The sequence below is a fragment of the Syngnathus typhle genome, linkage group LG6 (genome assembly GCF_033458585.1).
Source record: "Syngnathus typhle isolate RoL2023-S1 ecotype Sweden linkage group LG6, RoL_Styp_1.0, whole genome shotgun sequence".
Lineage (NCBI taxonomy): Eukaryota > Metazoa > Chordata > Actinopteri > Syngnathiformes > Syngnathidae > Syngnathus > Syngnathus typhle.
Genome location: NC_083743.1, coordinates 10,584,735 through 10,601,275, shown reverse-complemented (window position 1 = coordinate 10,601,275; position 16,541 = coordinate 10,584,735). Strand labels below are relative to the sequence as shown.

General features: G+C 40.4%; 2 protein-coding genes across 2 annotated transcripts; one reads left to right on the top strand and one right to left on the bottom strand.

The window, feature by feature from the left end:
• Nucleotides 1-905: 905 nt before the first annotated feature.
• ckmb (creatine kinase, muscle b) lies at nucleotides 906-5,394 on the bottom strand. The gene is made up of 9 exons (XM_061281186.1): nucleotides 5,233-5,394; nucleotides 4,182-4,294; nucleotides 3,986-4,082; nucleotides 3,761-3,915; nucleotides 3,005-3,137; nucleotides 2,271-2,442; nucleotides 1,998-2,121; nucleotides 1,592-1,781; nucleotides 906-1,311 (listed from the first exon to the last, which is right to left on the bottom strand). Exons 2-9 carry the CDS (start codon nucleotides 4,272-4,274, stop codon nucleotides 1,133-1,135), a joined length of 1,143 nt encoding a protein of 380 aa, XP_061137170.1. The 5' UTR covers nucleotides 4,275-4,294; nucleotides 5,233-5,394; the 3' UTR covers nucleotides 906-1,132.
• Nucleotides 5,395-9,776: 4,382 nt separating this feature from the next.
• klc3 (kinesin light chain 3) lies at nucleotides 9,777-15,760 on the top strand. The gene is made up of 14 exons (XM_061281439.1): nucleotides 9,777-10,011; nucleotides 11,011-11,245; nucleotides 11,395-11,460; nucleotides 11,539-11,706; nucleotides 11,893-11,965; nucleotides 12,042-12,193; nucleotides 12,282-12,364; nucleotides 12,522-12,609; nucleotides 12,690-12,791; nucleotides 13,233-13,406; nucleotides 13,469-13,568; nucleotides 14,003-14,177; nucleotides 14,418-14,484; nucleotides 14,548-15,760. Exons 2-14 carry the CDS (start codon nucleotides 11,030-11,032, stop codon nucleotides 14,626-14,628), a joined length of 1,545 nt encoding a protein of 514 aa, XP_061137423.1. The 5' UTR covers nucleotides 9,777-10,011; nucleotides 11,011-11,029; the 3' UTR covers nucleotides 14,629-15,760.
• Nucleotides 15,761-16,541: the final 781 nt, after the last annotated feature.

Below are 16,541 nucleotides of genomic sequence, written 5' to 3'. Positions count from 1 at the left end.
CATTACGTCATTGTTTCCAAGCAGTTGTGATTAGCTTATGTATTTGGTCATGTATTTTTTGGTTAGGACTAACACCTTTTGCTGCCTCAAGATGATAGAATTTGCACAAAAATCCTATTTAGTATTAAAAAAAGAAAATAAAAAATGTTGGACATGATATACCGTCACTGTCCTAAAGTACTTATAAAGTATCTGGTCTGATTGCTGTGATATATTTTTAGGATAATGCTAACATACTTTTCACTCCCTTGAATCATAATGTTAGCATTAGCACATGCAAGACACTTAAAAATAAAAGCAAACCAGAATATTGGCCATTTATCACAATTAAATAATGTCCCATCAGGATCTTAAAGCAAGCTTTCATTCTGACTGCTGTAATGGTTTTGTTGGTCACGTTGCCACACTTTTTCGGCTTGCAAACATCAAAACATTAGCATTAAATTAGCATAAAATAATACAAGAGCTTTATTCTCTTGCTAGCGCCTTAGACACTAAAATGTGTCATGTTTTGTGCTAACAGCACATTGCTCACATTGGAGCTGACAGTTATATTTTGTGTATTTTTTAAGGACTTTTTAAATGCATACTGCAAGCAGAATTTAGACTATTTTAATTTTTAAGGAAAAAAGATTAACAAAAAACATTTTGACTCAGAAAAATGGGAAAAGTTATTTTTGAAATAGATTGGGGAAAAACTCGTTTTTGCTGGAAAGACAACTTAAAAATTCAGAAAATTGTTTGGAGTAACAAAAAAATGACACTAAACTTCTAAATCTTATCTGGTTCAATAGAGGGGCCACTAAGAAAGTGTTTTACCGTATTTTTGTGTGCTTTGCTCTCATTGGCCAGTCTCCATTTTAAGATCGTAGCTAACAGCTAGCCCAAAAAGAAACAAGACAAAGTTGTTTTAAATGGGGCATTTGTTTATTTGTCCAGTTCTAATTTGCAACCAGAGAAGTAGAGAGGATTGATCCCAGGATGTTACAGAGGAGAAAAAAGGGAAAATAAAGAAAAAGGAAGATAGTGATGTTCTCAAAGAACAACCAGGCTTTGTTTTGGTTTTGATATTTATAAAAAAAAACAGCAACAACACAGGCATGGTCACCGTGGTGGTTGTTGGTCTTTTCGTTTACTTCTGGGCGGGAATCATGTCGTCAATGGACTCGCCCTTCTCCAGCTTCTTCTCCATCTCCACCATCAGCTTGACGCCATCCACCACCAGCTGAACCTGGTACACCTCGGAGGAGCCAAGACGGTCGGCATTGGAGATGTCAAAAGTGCCACCCACTGAGGCTGTGTCCACGCCACCTGGAGGTAGGAAGAAAGCTCAAGTTTGGTTGACCACCACGTGCAAAAAGCGATGTACAGTGGAACCCCGTCAGTCAACAGCAAAAAACGCGTATGGCCATTGAAATGAGAGACTTTAGTTTTCTGTAAGACATGTTGTAATATTTTTGGAGTTATTGTCAGATTTCTGTAGTGATTTGAAGAAATAATACTTTTTTAAGAAATCACATAATTCAAGGAAAATAAATCTCATTTGTAAGGGTGATGACCTGTACATTTTTTGTCATGCATAATGGGGTACCTGTGCCACGTTTCTGCAGGCGCAGTCTGGTGAGGATCTCCTCAAACTTGGGGTGCGTGCTGAGCTTGGGGAGCTTGACGTGGACGCCACCACGCAGGCCGGTGCCCAGATTGGACGGGCAAGTGAGGATGTAGCCCAGATGCTCGTTCCACATGAATCCGTGGTTGTGCTTCTTGAAAATCTCCTCAATCTGAGGAAAAGACCATCCGTCAATAACCTCACTCCCACTCTTCATTCCAATTAACAAACCAATGTATTAGCAATTTTTGTTTCAATCGCAATACGTTTGGGTCATTAATTTGTTATCCTTGAATATCTCTTTGACCCGAGCCAAGAAGAAAGTTGATGGCTCATCACTGTCACCGATTAAATTGTTTTTGTTTTGTTTTGTTTTTTCTTTGCTTACCTTCTGCAGACCCACACAGAAGCGTTTGAACACCTCCTTCATGTTGCCGCCCTTCTGCATGGAGATGACACGCAGGTGATCCTCCTCGTTCACCCACACCAAGAAAGTCTTGTTGTCGTTGTGCCTGCACAACCAAATCGGTCAACATCTCACAATCCATCGCTTGATCGACTGATCTATATAATTGGTCAAACAAAAATGAAAACTCAAATAATGATGATAATAATCATGTCATTGTTCTGATCAAGCTGGTGAAGACTGTTCTGCCCTTACCAGATACCCCTGGCATCGGGCCAGTCACGGGCCATGCCGGCGCATGTCAGCAGTGGGGACACAGGCTTGTCAAACAGGAAGTGGTCAGCAATCAGCTGCTCCTGCTCGGCATCCGTCATGCCGTTCAGGGGGTAGTACTTGCCCTTGAACTCGCCCTCCAGGCTGGCCAAGGCTGGGGGAGGCAGGACAATATTAGGGCTTACATTTTTCATTTGAATCATAAACAATCATTCATATTATTGAATTAAATCAAAAAATCATTTTATTAAAAAAAAAATCACCCACTTATTCATTGTAGTAAATAAATATTACATATTTGTGTAAAATACTTTAATTGTAAAATAATCATCAATTCTTATTGTATCACATACATATTGATTAATAATATTTAATCTAAAAAATGTTTTCTAAAATAAAAGATTGATTGTGAAATATAAAGTTTATTTTTATAATAAATATCATTCCGAATTGTATAACTATAATGAATTAGCCACTTACCTAGTTAAAATAAAAATCAAATGTGTAAAATGTTATAATAAAAAAATAATCATGTTTTGTCACTTCTTTAAATTAATGTATTAGTGAGGCTGTTATTTAAGCAGAATATTTATATTATTAATGATTTTTTTAAATTTACAATAAACCAAACATGTAATGAGATAATTGACTTTCTGTTGTCAACAAATAAACAAATTTTAATTTAAATTTCTGACAAAAGTAGTCCAGCTAGTCACCCTCAATGGACAGCTTCTCGATGGCTCTGCGCTCTCCACGGCTGTTGTGTGGCGGCAGGGTGAAGCCCTTGATGCTACGGCCGGTACGCACACGACTGGACAGAACGTAGTTGGGGTCCAGGTCATCTCCGCCCTGTAAGAACAATTGCAAGACACATCATTGAATGATCCACTGTTCTACATTTCTTCTTACCAGGCACTATTTGTGTAAGAACAATTCACTTGCTTAAGGCAAAGGCAAGTTAAAAGAATTTTGATAATACTGTATGAGCTGTGATTGGTTGTTACCTGAGCCCTGAGCAACTGTGATGTCATTTTCAGACAGTAGCAAATAGAAGCCCCTTGAGATTGATAAAATGTTAATATTCCGCAAATGCAAATTAGTCAGAATAGACTAGTTGGTCCACATAGAACATATTTTTGTAAAGAAAATATTTCACTTGATTCCCGCTTTAAGACTCTTCACTTTGTTCAAAAATTATTTGAAAGGATTTGATTCTACAGTTACTCTAAATAGTCAATTTCGTATTGTATTTAAAGATCATTTTTCCTTAAAATGGTAATTTAAGTTGAAGAAATTCACCCTTTTTATCCATTTCAGGGAGACATTATGCAACTATCCAACACCGCTTCAGAAAACTGGTGAGACAACTTAATATTTCAAACAAATGTGTTGCCTTTGTTGAAATTTTGAGTTCATTCGACATTTCTGTCTTGTTTTCAAAGTCTGTGTACAGTCTTGGAAGAAGAACTTGCCTTCAGGTTCTGGAAGTTCAGGTCAGTCTTGTGCTTGTCGTTGGGTCCGTATCCATTGTGACGGTCGGAGATGACGGGGTCCAGCAGTTCCTTGAAGACCTCATAGGACTCCTCGTCACCAGCCACACAGCCCACGGTCATGATGAAGGGGTGGCCTGAAGAAGGAGCATTCCAATGTAGGTGGCATCTTTTTATGTTAAAACTGCAACTTGGAACTCTGCTTACCGGGGTTGTCCACTCCGGTCTGGGTGACGTCATCCAAAGTAAAGCCGCTGGGGGTGGACTTGCTCCTCAGCTTACCATAGATTTCCTTGGTCAGCAACTGCATTAAGGAGGACAACCGTGACTCTGTATTTGTTATAAAAATGAATGATGATTTCATGCAGACAGGCTTGTGTGTGTGTGTGTGTGTGCATGCTACCTTGGCCATATGGTTATTATGCTGGGACAAATCGGGGAACTCATCGTCCACCGAGAACTTCATCTTGTAGTCATTGTGACAATTCTTGGCCATGGCTGCGACTCCTGCTTCGACTGTAACAAAGTATATTCAAAATGACGACCTATTGATTTTTATTTGTTTTTGATATTTTTAAGGATTGAAGCACCCTGAGCATTGTCTGAGTTCTCTTTGAGTGCTTCAATTGCTTTGTTGATGAGTCTTTGGGTAAAGAGGAGACATCTTCTCGTTATTCGCTAACCTCTCCCCCTCCCTCTCTGTTTCTGCGTCACCACCCTGATAGGTAGAAGTGGAAACCAAGTGCTTGCTAAAAGTCAAAGGTATCTGTTTCTCAGGCTCACTCTGTCAATGTCTTTCTCAGCTGTGCCACTTACCCCTCCCCACCAAAAGACCCCATTTGCGTCAGGCAGGATTATTAATAGTCTCAAAGTTGCCACCCCCGCCCCCTTTATAGTACCTTCTACCAGGGAACTAAAAAGGACGAGTGCATCTGTTGCACCTTGTCTAACCTCAGAACATGACTCTTGTTCTGTGGTCCAGCAAAAATTACAATCCAAAAGTATGAGCAGGTATTATCGCATTTCCCCTTACAAAAATTACAGTTGTATATTACAACACAACAAGTATTGATATACTATCCAAAAAATAATAATTAAATTATAATTAAATTATAAACTGTCTATCTTTTTAGTTGTCTAATTTGGGAAGCTATTTTCCACTCGATTGCATTACATCCATTGGGTTTTACAATTTAATTTGTTTTCATGCATCAAAATAAGTAATTTAAGATTTAGTACGAAAATATCAAAATATCTTAAAATTTACATTATTTTGTATTAAACTAAAAAAAAAAAAAACTCAAAGCAAATCTCACTTGAGGACCCTTGAGGACTTGACACACGGTCATTATGACCTCAAGTGTGATTTTTGCAGCACATCTCCACCAACAGACTGAGCACAGTCAATTCTCTAAATGACAAATTCACATTTTGTTATTTTAAAGACTCATTACCTGCTCAGGGAGAAAGAAAGAGGTAACAGATCCCGGGATCAGATCCTGTCCACCAAATGAAGGGGTTGCCCAAGTCTGCCAGGTGTTGGACGATGACTTTTATAGCGCCACCTCCACCCCGACTGGTTGGGAGGACTCGACCCGTCCTGGTGTGATTGGACGCGGGCGGGCCTGCTGTTGTAAAAGGCAACGAGGAACCGGGGTGGAGGCGACAGCTGCAGGAGGAACGAGACCTTTCACCTCGCGGCCCGCCGCAGTCGGCAGGACCTGCTTGTGCGTGTTCTCAGTTTCAATTAACCGTGTACACACCATTTTCTCAGCCATGTTCAAGTATTGTATTTTCAACAATTTTTAACGATGCGCGTTCAATTATGTTTGACACCCCTGTGCTAGATAAATATGTTCCACGGGAGCCTCATCAATTGCCATCCCGTGTATGTGGAACTTGTTACTTACTTTCCAAAGTAAAAGTAGATGCTTGCAAATGTCTTATTTTGACGAAAGCAAACAAAAGATAATCTGCTCTCATAAAAGACTACAAAAACCTGAGAATTCCTGCTGTCGGGAGGCTGAAATCAAAGGATTTGGACAATTTTAAGTCAAACACTGATTTTAAACAATTAATCAATTCCTAAAATAATTGTCGATTAAACAAATCGTTGTTGATTAATTTTGACACCTCTTGTGAGTACAGTAGTCTTTTGCTGATGAGAAGTCTTGTGTTTATCCCAAACATACTTTTGGAATTATGACTAAAAGGTTCAACTTTGCTTTCGTCGGCCTGCAACACAAGTGTATGTATATTTTATTATGGTATGTAATTGAGCTCTTTCTAATATTTTGGCAGCTAGTGAACTTTTTCCTGTGAATTATCAGCTTGATATCATTACTCAGCGAGACTCATTACCAGTTTTTGAGCTATGGAACGGATCACTGATGACTGAAGACCGAATATTTTGGGTGGGGGGGACATGGGCCGAGCTTCCTAAAATGCCCCCGCTTGTACTGTGAAGCTTTGCTCTGATTGCTCTCAAAGCTCCACTGCTAATTTGATAAACCTCAGTCATCCGCCTAACGCTTATTAAATCCTACTCAGATTATGCATACATGTGAGTCACCTCACAAGAGACACGTTTGAGATCCTGTCCTAAAATAAAATGTTAGCCTGGGGACTAAACAATTTTTGAAAAGTCTGTGGGTTGTGTTGCAGCAGAAGACGTCAGTTTGTTCTGCACATGAGCATCAGGTGTCACGGTCCGTGCTCTAAATCATCCCTCGGGCTCGGGTTACACCAAAACAGGCCTTGGTGTGGCTTCCTAAATTAAACGCAAAGGCTGATTGCCATGATAACTCCACTGCGCTGTCTCATACAAGCAATTTTTCAATATAACGTGTGGATGTAATGACAGCAACTATTTCATCCTGACTTTTATAACACTGCCAATACGACTAAGGTCATACGTATGTGTGCGTTTGTGCGCGTGTTCTCTTGCTCATATGTTACTGTGGCACAGATCCAGTTTCCCACTTTAGATGTTCAGTGTACACCCCCACCTAACACACACACACACACACACACACACACACACACACACTACACCCCCCTTCCTCCACAGTGCCACAGCTGCCCACATTGACGGATCGCAAGGGCAGTTATATAAGCAGGAACAGCATGTCAAGCAATGCTTCACGGTAATTTACAACAGTATAGTCAACAACATGAAGGCATATAACAATATGATATGAACCAAAACGCTTCACAACAGTAATACATAGACAATTCTACTGTACATGATGGCAAACAACAACAGACCATTATGATAAAACATTTTGGTATATAACATTATGTGGGAAAACAAAGTGCCCGTCCTAAATTTGACACATCACAGAGAGATTTTGGTTAGCAACCAAATTTGAATGGTTAAAAAAAAAAAAACGGAAAGTAGATCAAATAAGACTTCCAAATTGTGAAAACTTAAATGATATGTGCATGTCCTCTGAATAGCTCAAGCCACGTCCTTCCCAGCTGTTAAATGTCATTCAAATACTATTAAATAGATGCTACTTTGTTTACCTTTCTTCCACCTACTCATTAACACGTATGAATCATGAAAATATCTGCTTAAAGCCTCTGGTGGCTAGAATATATCCCAGCAGGTTGTCATACATGCCTATATTTTGCATGCTAGTAACATATCTCTGACATATTATACTTGATTGTCTTTGGACTGCAGCACCCCCTTTGGGGTCACGTTTTATTGGTCTCAGTGGTCATGCAGAGTATTTTTATGTACATCATTGTCGCATACCACGCTCAAACACCATGTCATGTTTCATCTCTATCGTCACATTCACAGTCTAAGCTTCACTTGTGTATGTTTTTTTTTTTTTTCGCATAAAGTTGTGTTACTGATTTTCTCTTTTTAGGATGTACTCACTTAACAAATTGATCAATGCACCCCAGTACGACTTTCTATTTTAGTGCCGGCTCCTCCGCCAGACCCGCGATTGGATTGCGTTGACTCAGCTGTCTCTGGTAATGACCCTACACCTCTCTGTCTGTCTGTCTGTCTGCCTGCCTGCCTGCCTGCCTGCCTGCCTGTCTGTCTGTCCGCTTGTCTGTCTGCAGTAGAAAGGCTAACGAATACACAACTGCTACATAGTGTCCAACTGTGGGTGTGCGTGAGGGTCATCCCGTGGTGAACAGGTTCCAATGTCATGAATCTTTTTTAAGAAAGTAGACAAAGTATCAGTTATATCTTCGGCATGCTTCCTCACGCTCAGCTTTCAGGTCTGAATGAAGCAACATTATGCAAAAAACACAATGAAACAAGTGTGTTTGTATGAGATTGTATGTAATGCACACATTTCGGTTATTGTGTTGCCTATTTAGATTTTTTTAATCACAGTTTTTCCCCAGTACCACAACTATTATGTAGTCTATTAAAGTCCAGAGTTTAAAGTAAATAAATAAAAACCTTAAAAAGTTACTGCACTGAACAAAACAAAGCATGCCTGTCAGTTACTGAGGGTGTTGTTGCATGGAAAAGGCCGTAATCAGGGATCTCTTTGTGTGCGATGGAAAAATTCCTCGCTCATCTTCCACTTTGATAGTGCAGCTAAAAGTTTGTTCAAAATTTTGCTGCAGCCAGCCTTTTTTATCCTGTACTGGTTCTCACTCACTTACCTAAACTGTCCATTCAGAAACAGAAGACAATTTAAATCAGGTAAGCCGATGCTCTCATTTCATGCGGCTCTGCCTCCTCCCCAAGCTAAAATGTGATTAATGACTAGTCAACTTCAAGCTCAAAACATTCTGAACAAGTTAAGTTGACGAGTCGACAAGCCTGTACAACCCCAAGAATTTGAAGTTGCCTCATATGGTTGCCATGCACCTTGCAGCTGAGCTGTTGGTCAACGGTCACCCTGCTCCTATTACACATACACACATGCACACAATGCTTTGCTATCCAATGTGACTTTAATGACAATCTGGTCACATTTTTCTGTGGATTGGCTGTTTAAATCCCCCGACTAAGCAGCTGTAAGTAACAATAATTTCCCCAACTCCTCAGAATCTTACTATGATTAAAAACACACACACACAAAGACAAACACACACAGTTGCATGTTTATTACATGTTTATTTATTTGTGTTTATTTGTTTTGATTTCAACTATAACGCAGGTGTATTGCATTCACTTGGAAAAAACTTCTGACTAATAGATTTTGGGCTTTAGTTTTGGATTTTTTTTACTTTCTGTTTTTGCAAAAAAAAAAAAAAAGAATTTTTTTATGCCTTTGTTTTGGGGATCAGGAAGAAATATGTTTTGTTTTTTCAAGCGAATGCAACATTTTCAAAACGACATTAAAAAGTAGATTGACCCACTAACACTTGGCTTGTTTTGCAAAACAGACACAAAAAAGACAGAAATTTCAAACATTTGCAAGCTTTTTCAAGTCCTTGCCAGTGTAAAACGCGTCTTGAAATTGGAGCAACTTAAAATGTTCCTTTCCATACTTAGGACCTCCTTCCTCCCACATTTTTGCCTTCTGGGACTTTTCTTTGCTTACTTTTTCTTACTGCTGCAACCGAAAGAAACCACAACACAATCAACAGAGTAAATTGTGTACAGGCATATCATGGAGAAGCAATAATTAAGCCAAAATCTAATATTATAGTTACTATATTATTAGTTATATTATAATAAGTACTATATTATAGTACTTCTCACAATTCTGACATTCGAGAAGCTCATCATCCAGTTGACGTCGTTTAGCTGCGGTGGATGCTGGGAAAAAATAGGATCAGGTAAGCGCTATTGTCACAAAGCATGCGGAGAATTACAGGAACTTGGCAGCTTTTGCCTCCAGAATAAGATATTAAATGTATTGAGTATTAGTATTCTTTAGGTTTATTTCATCATATGTACGATAGATAATTGCAATTAATATTGTACTTTAGAAGGTGAATATTTTTTTCTATTAGGGCGATATTTCCCGGTGTTGTGGCGTGCTCTTATAATTTACTTTTTGACGTCATATTCGTAACCGGATGTTGATACCAGCTGGTGTTAGCACGACTGCTGCTAGTTGAGGAGGCAGCAGGTGGATCATTTACACCTTTATTACTTTTTAACACCTACAAGCTTCTCAGCATCGCATAAGCCGGGAGAAAATGTCGCACAAGTCCTAAATATTATTCACTTAAATGTAAAAACAGCATCTGCTCGCAGGGCATAAAGCAGACGAGGTCCTGGCGGAGTGTGGACTTAGCAGGTAGGCTAAAAATAACTTTTATGGGAGTGGAAATGAACCTGCGTTTTTTGTGTTTGTTTACTTTTGCTGTGAACTAGAAAATGGTTGCATATGTTACTTGTTCTATGGCAAACTTCACTTCATTTTGCCCATAAACGACTCGCAGTGTTGAGGTTAGGAGAGTTGTGTGTGAATTATTATTGTTTATCGCTAGCGGGCTCTTTGCACTTAGTGGGAATGGAGGATGATAAAAGAAGCAGCCTTTTATCAAAGTATGATGTCATTGGATGTAAGTGAAAACTAAATGTTCAAACAAACATATCGGGCAAGTCAACCAAAGCACTTCAATGCAGTTCAGAAAAGTAACTGTTTTATTACTAGTTTTAAGTGTGCGTGTGTGTTTGTGCGTGTGCGTGCGTGCGTGTGCGTGCGTGTTTTAAAATAATAAAAAGTATGTTGTAATTTTCTATTATAAATTATACAAACTACATATTTTAGCATTCAAAATGTTAATAAAAATGTCAAAGAAAACATGTTTGGCATTTTTATTTTAATTAAAAATGGGTCACAAATCATTCAACTTTTCAAAGTGCAACAAATTTGTGTGGTATCATTTAACCTTCAACTTTTAACTCTTTCTGTTACTATGTTTTGAATATTACAGCATGTGGCAGGTGATTTAAAAACACGACACAATGCAAATTGCCGAACTGTTAAATCACGGGTGTCAAACTCAAGGCCCGGGGGCCAGATACGGCCCGCCACATCATTTTATGTGGCCCGCGAAGACAAATTGTGCATCAAATTCGTGTGTCATTACTAGAATTGCAAATTGTCTTCACTTGTAATCATAATTGAATCAGTTTGTTTTGTAGCTTTTACTGTATATAATATGAGGTGCTCATACATTTATTTGGATTGACAGTCATGATGGCCCTTTTTTGACCAATTTGATTGTTTTCATCGGAATACCCATTTTATTGTTTTAATCGGAATGTGTCTGGAAATTTCGTTTTGTAGCACACAAGGAGGTGCGGCGATGTTGTCGGCGGAGGAGATCCTGTGCAGCACGCAGCAGGTGATCGCCGGGCTGGAGGCACTTCGAGGAGAGAACCGAAGCCTGCTGGAGAGCCTGCGGGGGGCAGCCCAGAGTCCTGAAATGGCGGTTGAAGGCGGCGGCAGCGTGGAACAAGAGAAGAGCGGCATCATACGACAATCACTGGAGAGGATCGAGCTGGGACTCAGCGAAGCGCAGGTTGAATCCTACACAAAAAGCTAACCAAACTGTAACAAAGCCAAACTATGATTTAATTAAAAAAAAGGATGTGGGTGCTTTCATGGGGGTTGGGCAAATAGACAAAAGCAGTAGCAATAACTTGTGGTACTTCTGTGTTGTGCAATCAGGTGATGATGGCGCTGTCAGCACATTTGAGTTCTTTGGAGGCCGAGAAACAGAAACTGCGAGCTCAGGTGAGCCCGGTGACAGCAGCAGTGAGGAGAATGAAGAAGACGAGGTGGTTCATCCCATTTGTTTTGCGTCCATTTCAGGTGCGCCGCCTGTGTCAGGAAAACCAGTGGCTGCGTGACGAACTGGCGGGCGCCCAGCAGCGTCTGCAGGAGCGAGAGCAGGACATGGTGACGCTGGAGGAACACAATAAACATTTGCAGTTCATGGCCTCCATACGCAAGTATGACCAGGAGGAGGCGCCGCCACCGGTGAGACAAATCTCAGTAGAATGTAGTTTTATGGACATTATGCCTTTCTAATAGATTTTTTAATCTAGTATTTTGGGTGCTATTTTATGCTTGTCCCTTTTTCACCCATTTAGTTTCCTTTTTTTTTGTGTACATTTGTCATAATAGTTGTGTTTTCTGCTGGAATTCTTTGTCAAATATTTCCAGGATGACAAGAACAAATCTTCCAAAGAGTCTCTGGATGACCTTTTCCCTGCCGAGGATGAAGAGTCATCACAAAGTAACACTCATGCACACAGACCAAACTGAATAATGAAAATGACTTGAAAATGCACGTGTGCTGTGTGTGCGTCAAGTGTCGACCTCGCAGCACCACCACAGCAGCGCGGCAGCGGCAGCCCAGCAAGGAGGCTACGAGATTCCGGCTCGCCTTCGGACGCTCCATAATCTCGTCATCCAGTACGCTTCACAGGGACGATACGAGGTCGCTGTGCCGCTTTGTAAACAGGTGACCGCTGCGCTGCCGACGTGAGGGTTCAAATCTGACTGAAATGCGTTTAAGATCATATGACTCAAACTTGAAACACTCCACACAGGCCTTAGAGGACTTGGAGAAGTCGTCGGGCCACACCCACCCTGACGTGGCCACCATGTTAAACATTCTGGCACTGGTGTACAGGTGAGCCTGTTAGCATTCCTCAAGCCTTATTTGGATGTCATCCAAATGTATTACTGACTTGCCATTTACAATCTTTGCTCTTCGAATTAAAACGTTTTTTGTTTACACATGTTTTTTCACATTTATTTATTTTGTACAATTTATTTTTTATATTTAGAGACCAAAACAAATACAAAGAAGCTGCCAACCTGTTAAATGATGCCCTGGACATCAGGGAGAAAACACTGGGAATGGACCACCCAGCTGTAAGTTAGACACAAACACGCATCATCAAACAGCTTCTGACACATACTTTGTTTGTGTATGTACATGTGTGTGTTTGTAGGTGGCGGCCACGCTCAACAACTTGGCAGTGCTTTACGGGAAGCGAGGCAAATACACAGAAGCTGAGCCACTGTGCAAGCGAGCGCTGCAGATCCGAGAGAAGGTGAGCGAAGTTGAGCGTAAGCCCCAGTAACCGAGGCCTTAAAATGAAATCTCACGGTCTCTAAATACGAGTTTAGATTGTATCTTCCGCCTTCATTTATGGTCTAAATCTTTGTATTGTCCCCCGCCTACTGCCCGTAGTCAGCTGGGATAGCCTCCAGCACTCCCACGACCCTCGTGAGGATAAGCGGTACAGATCACGGACGGATAAATTTAATGTTTTTATTTTTTTTGTTTTCTAATATATTGTTCCCACATCGATTTTGCTTTTTTTGCACGCCTCTAATTTTTTCTTGGATTTTGGTTTTCACCCTATTATTTAAGTATTTTCCCCTTTTGATGTAGGAACTGCAAAACACAAAATTTGCTGACAAATAAACTTCAATGATTGCCTTGAGATCCTGTATTAATGGGCCTAGTGGTACCTTGCGTGGTTTGGCAGGTGCTGGGCACGGAGCACCCCGACGTGGCCAAGCAGCTGAACAACTTGGCGCTGCTGTGTCAGAACCAGGGCAAGTACCAGGAGGTGGAGCGCTACTACGAGCGAGCGCTACACATCTACCAGAGCAAGCTGGGACCCGACGACGCCAACGTGGCCAAGACCAAAAACAACCTGGTGAGTCCAAAGCCATGTTGTCATGTGACCAAAGCCCCTTATCTTCCTCTTCTTGCCGTTAGGCGTCCTGTTACCTCAAGCAGGGCAAGTACCGACAAGCAGAAGCACTCTACAAGGAGATCCTCACCAGAGCGCATGAGAAGGAGTTTGGATCTGTGCAAGGTAACCTGAATTGTTACCCTGACAACTATATATATTGCATTGCTTGACAAGGTAAACCACTTTTCAAATAAACCTGCTATACACATGTCCTTTAGCGGCCACCAAGAAACACTACTTATTGTACATTTCAATACAATAATGAAAAAGACACAAGGTAATACATATACCGTTCTATTTCCGGGATCTTCATTTATTTATTTCAATACAATATTGAAAAACACATAAATACATATACCCTTCTATTTTGAGAATTTTCATTTATTGCGGGTGTTTCTGGAAGGCATCTCCCGTAATAAATGAGGAATCACTGTATCTGCATTTTTTTTCCTATCTAAAATTTTGCGTTAAAGTCTTATCTTTCCTTGTACTTATTTGTAATCGCTGGATCATTGACATAACATCCAATGTTTTTTCCACCCTCTTCGGTTGTCCAGGCGACGCCCAGCCCAGCTGGTCAGGCGGGACCGACCAAGCCGGGCAACCGGACGGCCCGTTGAGGCGAAGCGGCTCCTTCACCAAACTGCGAGAGTCCATACGGCGAAGCAGCGAGAAGCTGGTACGCAAGCTCAAGGGAGTCGATGTTGAGGAAGCTACTCCGAGGAATGTTGGGTAAAGTAACATTTGTCTGTACGCAAAGGTAGCAACAAGTCAATAGTCAAAATGAAATACTAATAAGTGTCCTTGGCAGTTCTGTGAATATTAAAAATACAATATAAACACTTACAAATTGCCGGGAGATGTGACGTTAATGTGAAGAAAAAAGGCAGCATGAATATTGAGCAGTATTGGATGCAGTGAAACTGAATGAAATTAAGCACTGAAGGTTGTTATGTGGCTTCCTGTTTTCAGGATGAAAAGAGCCAACTCACTCAACGTGCTCAATGTCGGCAGCGGAGAGAATCAGGATGAGAGCCAGGTAAGCAAAAGTTATTAATGCACACGCTTTGATACCAGTTTGAGTTCTGCTTTTGTGGCTCAGTCCCGCCGCCTGATTGACCATCGAGGACTCAGCTCCAGTACACAGAACCTAAACAGGCGAGGATCACTCGGGACCACTTAACCACAATCAAGCACATCAAATATCCTTTAAGCCCCTTTTATACAGTCAGGATTTTTGCACTTTCAGAGGGAGCATCAGAACAGTAACAGAGACAAAAATGCTAGAAAGGTGTTCTCCTGCTCGACATCATTGAATTATCTGAACGCACAATGTTGTGCTGATGTGTAAACGTTTGCTGGGTTCTGATAAACGTTATCCGTTATGGCTCTGATGCATGAAAGAGAGATTGGATGCAATTTCATTTTCTCTAAGAAAAAAAAGTCTTTTGGGGTGTTTGGTTTACATGCCGATGTCATTTTAAAACCTCAAAAGAAAATAATAATGGACGCAGGTGACTTACAATGTACAAAAACAAAACCCAAAACAAAGCATCAATGCTGGACCACACAGTTTTTTTGTTGTTGTTGTTTTTTTGGACCACACTGTTATTGAGACCACTTTGCTTACACACAAAAGCAAAGCTAAATCTATTTTTAAAGAATGTGTAGTGTTTCTACATTGCCAACTAGTGGCCTGGCATGCTTATTATCACACCATTTTCAGGGATCATTTCAATGAATGGACTTGCATGTTCATGTGATTTCTTGAATTTCTGATTAACCGCCGCCTCAACAGGAACTTGCATTTCATACATTTCGAGAAAACGTTTTACGTCCCGACAATAAATCTGATGCGTTTTTGCCTTTGAATGAAAATTATTTTCATCCATCATATCCTACATAATTTGTTTACATGGAACACTTGAATTTCTCCCACACAACTGATGAACTGACTTTTATTCAACTCTTAAAAGCTTATTGCACATTTTAAACTGCAGCAGAAACTACCTTTAAATAAAATATTTGTCAGCTGCATTGGAAGTTGAACTCCTAAGATTTCAAACTTTGGCATAATAAAACTCACAGGTTTTAACTATACAGTATATTTATATATTGACAGTAGGCTTTCTACTCTTATTGAAAACTTGAAGTTTTCACTGACTTTTTTACTGATTGTAGATTTTGCTGTGGTGGAAAATGACAGAAACAACGTGTTACATATTATTCTATACATGCTCATTTTCGTCCATAACAATTGTTTTACTAGAATAGCTTCATGGGACATTTAAATAAAGCCCAATGACCTATTTTAATGTCTGTGGAGTAATTTTGTTTCATTTCACACCAGTGACGTGCGGTGAGGTTCATGAGGATGTCACTAATGTGCATTCTATTTTTTTTAAGTGAACTGAATCAAAGGAACGATTTCTTTCAGGGAACTTTTTTCAGTTCATATGACTCCAACCAGTCAGTAGGTGTCAGTAATGCCCAATGACGCTGGTGCCACCTCACCGTAAAACAAAACGAAGAAGAAAATGACTCTTTCTGATTGGCTGTTTGATCTATGACGTCATTCGGACACTCTATTAGGTACACCGCCATTTTCAGGTGTACTTAATGCAGTGCTTCTCAATTATTTTCTGTTACGCCCCCCCCTAGCAAGAAGAAAACTATTCGCGCCCCCCCTCCCCACCGTGACTATCCTAACTTGTCTTGTAAGTCGTAAAATGTTGCACTGTCGCAAACGTGACAGAAGTAACAATGAGAGCGCCACTGCCCCCTGCTGTAGTAAACGCGCAATTACACTTTATTCTAGTACTGCCAAAGAAAAAGCCTGTTCCCCAGGGTCACACGCGCCCCCCCAGGAATAGCGCCCCACTATTTGAGAAGCACTGGCCTAGGTGACTGATTCACAATTTGGTTTTGTCTGATATCAGATATTAAATATAGAAAACCAACTGGCTGATTGATTTGTTTTAATTGAGAGGGAAAAAAAACAGCAAAAGCATTTCACTAGCTGACCAGGAGATGGCGACAGCGTGGCATCTGAAGACCATGGATTGTTTGTTCTGCTATAGCCTAGGTGACTGATTC

Coding starts and splice junctions, on each gene's coding strand:
- ckmb (XM_061281186.1), bottom strand. CDS start 4,274: ATGGCCAAGAATTGTCACAATGACTACAAGATGAAGTTCTCGGTGGAC. Junction 4,083..4,181: donor ATAATAACCATATGGCCAAG/GTAGCATGCACA, acceptor TCCTTAATGCAG/TTGCTGACCAAGGAAATCTA. Junction 3,138..3,760: donor TGAACTTCCAGAACCTGAAG/GCAAGTTCTTCT, acceptor TTGTTCTTACAG/GGCGGAGATGACCTGGACCC.
- klc3 (XM_061281439.1), top strand. CDS start 11,030: ATGTTGTCGGCGGAGGAGATCCTGTGCAGCACGCAGCAGGTGATCGCC. Junction 11,246..11,394: donor TGGGACTCAGCGAAGCGCAG/GTTGAATCCTAC, acceptor TTGTGCAATCAG/GTGATGATGGCGCTGTCAGC. Junction 11,966..12,041: donor GGATGAAGAGTCATCACAAA/GTAACACTCATG, acceptor GTGTGCGTCAAG/TGTCGACCTCGCAGCACCAC.